General features: G+C 45.7%; 1 protein-coding gene across 1 annotated transcript in view; it reads left to right on the forward strand.

The window, feature by feature from the left end:
- Window positions 1-7,139, forward strand: part of SCML4 (sex comb on midleg-like 4 (Drosophila)) — a 47,645-nt gene that overhangs the window by 38,210 nt on the left and 2,296 nt on the right. Inside the window, exon 6 of the mRNA XM_009327916.1 lies at window positions 3,925-4,070. Coding sequence (XP_009326191.1) covers window positions 3,925-4,070 — 146 coding nt within the window. The remainder of the gene's footprint in view (window positions 1-3,924; window positions 4,071-7,139) is intronic.

Below are 7,139 nucleotides of genomic sequence, written 5' to 3' on the forward strand. Positions count from 1 at the left end.
CAACACCCCCCCCGCCCCCGTGCCCATAAATATCCTGTAATTGTGTTCTCCCACACACCTGCTTTTCTGATGCCTCTCCTCTTCTCCTGCTTGGTGTGCCCTAGACTTTTAAAGTGTCTTCTACAAAGCCTTCCTCCTGTCCTTGTTTATAGTGGGAGGTAGTTTGTTTTTTAAAATAATTCCCATTTCTGTGCGCCTTTGAGGGTCTGCTACTTCTGCTTAGTTTCAGTAGATCTGCTGCTCCTTATTATCTGCTCCAGTGCAATCAGAGAGAACCTTTTAAAATTTCATTTCCACCCCCTTCCCCTGAGGCAAAGAAATCATTTAGGCCTGCAGCAATATTAAAGTTCATCTGTCACTCCCTTTCCACTCTTATCTATCAATGACCGTACTCCCTCTGGGCTCTGTTTGTTTGCCAAGAACATATTTAGGGAGTCTGTTATTTATCTTTCCTTCTTTCGCAGGTTTAACTCCATTTTAGCATTGGATTTACTTGTCATGCCTCTGCAGCCGTTCGGCTGTTGGCTTTCCCTCTCTCCATCCTCCTTCTCAGGAAGGTCCCGAGGCCAGTGGTGGGAGGCAGAGAAAAGCCTGCGTGGGGTGAGAGCTCAGACCAAGCCAGGCCACGTCTTTCCATTGGCTTCGCTGGGCTTTGGCCACTGACCCGGTGTCTCCAGCCATTTCTGCATAGGCAATGGTCTCGACTGGGATGCCCCGAGACCTTCCCCTGCAGAGGAACCTCTTCACTCTCCTTCCCTGACACCGCTTCAGGCAAGAGGGGGAAGTGCTTCCCTCTGATTACCTAAATTTCCATATCCCATTCCATTAATTTGACAAATTTTTGCCACCTGTCAAAAACAGGAAATTGGATTTGACCTAGATTACGATCGCTAAAAATAATTATTGGTCGCGAGCACTCCCATCTCTTTGTAATCTGAGTATTCATTATCATCTTGATTAATTCTGATGACAGGATGGCATAGGATACCCGGGAGACATGAGACTTCCTCATTTATCTAATTCTTAGGTTAAGTGTGAATACCTTCAGATAAGAAAAAATGTATAGTACTTGCCCTGCTGCCATCAAACACTTTTGTGCTTAATATAATCTTTCAGCGAAGGGATGCTATTGAAACAAACACCATGCCTTTGTGTAGACATGAAATGATTTATTTTCTTTTGTAAATAGACAGATTACACTTAAATGTGTAAACCGTGATGTTGAAAAGCCAGAGTAAATTAAACAAAATACAGTTTAAAAGATATGGAAAAAAAGATTGTTTCGACTCACCAGCTACAAACTGCGTTCAAGATATTTGTCTGCAAGCTGGTGGTATCCCAGTTTTACTAACAACATTTAAAGGTAGCCCCTTACACACATCTTAATTAATGAAAAAGCAGCAGAGAATCCAGGACTTGACTCTAGGTAGGCAAATGAAGACAAAACAATCTTTGGAGAGTTGGTATCTACACATAATTCTTGTTTTTTATATTATACCTTAGGTAGGGATTTGAAAGGGTTATTTTCACCTGCTAGGACCTGGAAGAGTTCTAGCCATGCGGTCTCTTTAGAAAGGTCATTTATATATTTGTCTCTAAAAAAATCAGATTTATGCTATTGATTGCTAGATTGTGAAGGAGTGAATAGGATTCCCCTGTCATTTCAACCTTTTCTTCTCATCCCCCTTCCTTTCATTACAGATATTGCCAATACCTGTGAAGGCTCCCAACCGCTCTCGGGGCTCTCTGTTCCCTTTGCCCTTTCCTGGCATTTCTGGAAGCAGCGGGTTGCAGGCAGGAGTCACTGGGCCAGGGGCCGCTGTCTCTGTGCCCGGTGTGAATCCCAGGCTAAGCCCCCTGGGCTTTCCTTATATTCATACAAATTTAAGGGAAAAATGTGATCCTCAGTAGTGGCACAACATCTCCCCTGACCGCATTATGGCAGTAGCATAGAAACTTCCGCAATCCTTTGGGCACAGCCAAACCCTTCTCCCCCCCCCTCTATTTTCCGGCTGGTTTGCGAAAGCCTGGTTTTCTCCCTGACCTTTGATTTGAGGTGCCGAGGTGCCCAATATCTCCACACATCAGCTGGCACCCAGACCACTGGCAGATCACGTAGGGGAGAAATACTCGCCCCTCTGCCTCCAAGACAAGTCTCAGTTCTCCCACTTGTCCCTGACAAAGTTACTCGATGTTACTGATGATCCAGGGGTTGGACAAGATTACCCTGCTCGTTTTGCACTCTTTGTCTTCATCGTTTCATGCCAAAGGCTCCAGATGGTGTCTGTACCGTTGTGTATTGCATTTATTCTGTGAGCGGAGCCCAGGGTCGCCTGAGTCCATACGAACACCAATCCTCGCTGTCTAATTAAGAGGACCTGCGGCTATTCCTTGTCCTTTATATCCAGAACAGTGACTTAGCAAATGAGAGTGTAATTATCATGATATTTACATCACATCCCATTATGAAGCCCATCGACCAGATTTGCACATTCATAGCACTGCTGCTTACTGGAGTTCATCCTTCATAACTGCAAAATATACCTCATTACGTTATACTGTAAGATGAGCATGGCAGCAAGAAAAAGAATGACCAATATGCACATAAAGCCGTTGTTGTGCATATAGGGGCAGATCCTCAGCTAATATAAATCAGCATGGCTGTACTGAAGTCAATGGAATGACGAGCTACATAAGCCACAAACCCAGCCCACTACATTTGCTCACACACATTAGGATCGTGTTTTGAGTCATGCATGGGGATTCTCATACATTTGATCTGTCTTTATAAGCTCAGTATTTCTCTGGAGAGCTCAGCCCTTCTCTCCTCAGCAGCTCTGATTGCCCTCTTGGCTACCTGGGGCTTCTCCAGGCTCCAGTTTAAGTATCTGTGGTCTCCCTCTACTTGCACTCTTCTGTTTCCTTTTCTGTCTTCTGTAGTGCCTGCCTGCTTACCATCTGCACCTCTCTCATTAAAAACTGGGCCTTAACAGAAAGAGATGAGCAGGTCTGGGCAAGTAACATTTTATATACCTGTGTGCTGCCGCCTGCTAATGCAAAGTTTGCTTGGTGTGGATATAAACAAATTTAAACAGCTTTCCTGTAACCTCGCATAATATAGTTCTTGTAATAGCAGAGCAGCATAAGTGGGGGTGCAAATTATATTCATGTGGAGGCTGAGATTTATAATTCTGTGGAGACTAAGAATAAAAACATAAATGTACTTTCATTCCAATGTGCCTTTATTCACTTGATTTAAAGCTACAGCAAGCTGAAGTGACCTTAAATCATCCAGGGCTTATACCATTAAAAAGTCACATGTGCAATGTTCATCTTCGTGTGTTTTAGTAGCTTTCCAAATAGGCATTCATTGGGGACCATCAGCTTCGTGAGAGCCTAAGATTAGGAGGATATGGACTAGAAACCTTCCGTTAAGCTCTAAGATAAGTCTGAATATCTGAATGCCAAGAAAAAAAACCCTATTTGCTAAATTCTGACTTTATCCTCTAGCCTTCGCATTCAATGGCAAACTCCTTTGTTTAGTGCTGAAGCGCTTTCTCTCCAGGTGGGAGGGTGGTGTCTTCTTGAGCCAAGATCCCTGCTGCTAGCAGATCAGACAGCAGGGGCAGCCCGGTTTAAGAGCCTGGCAGCTGGCACATTTTTCCTTCCCCAGCAGGAACCTGAGGTTTTCATGTTTTTTAACGCAATTCGCCAGCTGGGATCGTGTCTCCCGATAAGCAGTCGGATCGGAAACTGCTCCAAGTCCCCTTCTCTCCCCACCCCACCATCTCAGGCTGATACTTGCACACACAGATCCAATGTCCAACACCGCAGTGAGGCTGCCATACCACTGCACACTCACAAACCAAGGAAACCGCTGCATGCCATTGTAATGCGCTGTTGTGGGCTTTTTTGTACCAATAGCCTCAAGTCCTTCACCAGAACGACAAGACGCAGCTCGGCCATCAAGCAAGAATCCTTTGACCTGGACAGTGGATGACGTGGTTTGGTTTGTGAAGGATGCAGACCCTCATGCTTTAGGTCCCCACGTGGAGCTCTTCAGAAAACACGTATGTAGAAGGCTGCCCTTACCGCTTCTAGGTAATTTAAGCCAAGTGTATGGGCAGTCCCAAGAGATAGCCAGAACACATCACACACACACCCCCTCAGCTGCCTTTGGCTGCTACAGGCAGTGTTTGTGCTCAGCCAGGTTGAACGCAGGGCCCTGCAAGGTGTTCAGCACCGCTGGGGGGTTTGGGTTGAAGCAATGTTCACTTATCACCCAAAAGGTTGGTCAAACACTGGAACAGGCTTTCTAGAGAGGTGGTCGATGCCCCAGGCCTGTCAGTGTTTAAGAGGCATTTGGACAATGCCCTTAATAACATGCTTTAACTTTTGGTCAGCCCTGAAATGGTCAGGCAGTTGGACTAGATGATCGTTGTAGGTCCCTTCCAACTCAACTATACTATTCTATTCTATTCTATTCTATTCTATTCTATTCTATTCTATTCTATTCTATGCTATGCTATGCTATGCTATGCTATGCTATGCTATGCCATGCCATCCCATGCTGTGCCATGCTATGCCATGCTATTCTAATTCTATTCTATTTATCCTTCAAAGGGGAGACCCTAACTATGTCTTCAGAAAATGCTCACTATTTCTTCCCAACTACGCCAGTGTAAATTGTTTCTTTGCCAAGCCTAAGAGAAAGCACAGAGGATCTGGTGCTCATTTTTCATTGTCACATTGGCACAAAAAAGCCTCATCTCAATGACAATTTTTTCCCACGATACCTATGATTCTTCTCTGAAGAGCATTTTTTATGTGTCTCTAGATATTTAGCAGGAGAAACCCAAAACAGCCAAGCTTTTAATCTTTTTCCCCTCCGTATTATGTAACTACATAACCAAATTTAACAGACCTGCTGACTCACTGGAGAATATGATGGTTGCTTTTGCTAGGCAATCACCAGTGGTGGAAATTATATTATCCTTCATTAGTAAAGGGGAAGACTGTAAACACACATCTGATCTGGAGTTTCTTGTTCTGCTGCTGTATATGGAGTTGGCACCACCGCATCTAATAGCATCTTCAGCCTCCTCCTCCTCCTCCATCCCTCCTCGACCAATTCAGTCTGGCTATGAAAATGGATTTTACTCTAAAAGTGACTCGCTTGTATTCAGCTGGAGGTCACAGCTTTGGATGTAAGTCCCTGGACCTAGGTCTAAATGAGAAGAGCTCCCCAACCCTGACTCCTGAACAGCGCCTCAGGCTGCAAAGCAAGTGAGATGGTTTGATCACCAGGTCCCACTCCTTGCCCGTGTGCCAGCAGGGTCAGGTGGGAATGTGGGGCTGCAGACGAGCTGAGGGAGGCAAGTGATGGACTTCCAGCTACACCTTGGGTGCAGGGTTTCCAGATACTGAGGAGAGGAGGTGGCTGAGGAGCAGATGAAAATGAAGGTAAACACAGGCCTTGATGTCTGCTCACCCTAGGCAGGTATTGACGCGATCTGCCATTCTGCAGACACGCCGGTGGGATGAGAACAACAGAGCAGGCACAGTGGTGCTAGGACAAAATCTGCAGTTACAGGTCAGACGCCAGCTTACTTTCCCTGCCTTCTGCAGAGAAGTCAGATCTGCCTTATAAGCTGATAATGAAAATATCACCTATGTTGGCCATGTGGGTAATGAGGCAATTAAACAAGCCTTGGAACTTGCTTTAGCATGAGTTTTTGAGACTATCAGAGGGGGCTGTGCATCGAGAGAAAACTCTTCATGCAAGGGAGAGAGAATTGCCATGCCATGGTCTGAGGCATACAGGTACATCCCAAAGAAGAGAAACATTTAAAGTTCATCTTGTAAATATGGACAGTGCAAAAGCACCGGTTTTGTCTGGTTTCCACTTGCAGCAAAGGATGGCACAGTGTGCTTTTATCTAGCAACAGGGCAGTGACGTGCTCCAGGCAGTCATGGGCCAGCTGCACTGGAGCGTGCCACGATAACTACAGCTGCTCTGTGACCAAAGAGACCAAGCTAAATTGCCGCTAAAGACTGTCCCTGTCATCCTTTGTTGAACACCCAGCACCCATGGGCTCTACTTATCATTGGTTTCCTTGTAAAATATGCCGTAGGTGTGAGAACATGAGTAAGATTGCCACACAACTCAATACAATTACGCCTTTGAGTTATATATGTCCCTGCAATTTTTCAGCCTTCAAATCTCATCTGGATTAGCACGGAGACCCCAGGGGTGAGAGACAAGTGATTAGTCCATTAACCTTATCCATATCTTCCTGTATGTTCAATCTTTCTATGAAGCAGGTGCATAATTTACTTAGAAGCACTTACTGTCATTGACCAGGACCAGCTATCACCTGAAATCATTGCTTTGGCAATCAACTTATCTGAGCTATGACACTGGGAGGGAGATGGTGGTGGAACCACCAGGAAGAAAAGGCTGGGGGAGGTATCTTGTGTGCAGGCAGTGCTCTTTCCCACAGCTATATTAAGCCATTTGGGCGCTGACCACAGTCCCTGGAGCTGGCTCTCTCAGGGTGCAGTAAAGAGGTGCAGCCCGCGTCCTCCACAGCTGCCATATGCATTGCAGGATGACCGTGGCTTTGCTCTACCCACCAGGCGCAGAAGCTTTTTTTCTTGCCAAGACACCCAAGGAGCTCTGTCACAGGTGGCTCCTGAGATTGTCCACCAAAGACCATGAAACTACCTACTACCTCCCCTCTGCTATTCCGTGCTCCCTCAGCAGAGATGTGTGCCGAGGAAAGCCTAGCCCACGACTGATAGATCTTTTGGCCTCATGTAAAGGAGCCATCGGCCTGGCAGGGACCTTGTAGCGGCACTGTGTGAAAGCCCCATGCAGTGCTCTCTCAGCAAGAAAGACTTGGTAGAAAGACTGAGGGAGGGAAATGGAGAAGGGGAACGAGTTACACAGGGAATTAGCAGGTAGAAAACTCAAGGTGGAAGGATTGAAGCAATGTTATGATCTGACAGTTTAATTATGGCCAGTGATTGGCAAATGCATGTACAAAGGAGAAAAAAACCTTTGAGTTTTAATAATTAATCCAATTTATTCAAATAGAAACCTGTCTCTGCCGGTGCTAGACATCAGACTTGTGAGC

The sequence above is a fragment of the Pygoscelis adeliae genome, unplaced genomic scaffold (assembly GCF_000699105.1).
Source record: "Pygoscelis adeliae isolate BGI_AS28 unplaced genomic scaffold, ASM69910v1 Scaffold76, whole genome shotgun sequence".
Taxonomy (NCBI): Eukaryota; Metazoa; Chordata; class Aves; order Sphenisciformes; family Spheniscidae; genus Pygoscelis; species Pygoscelis adeliae.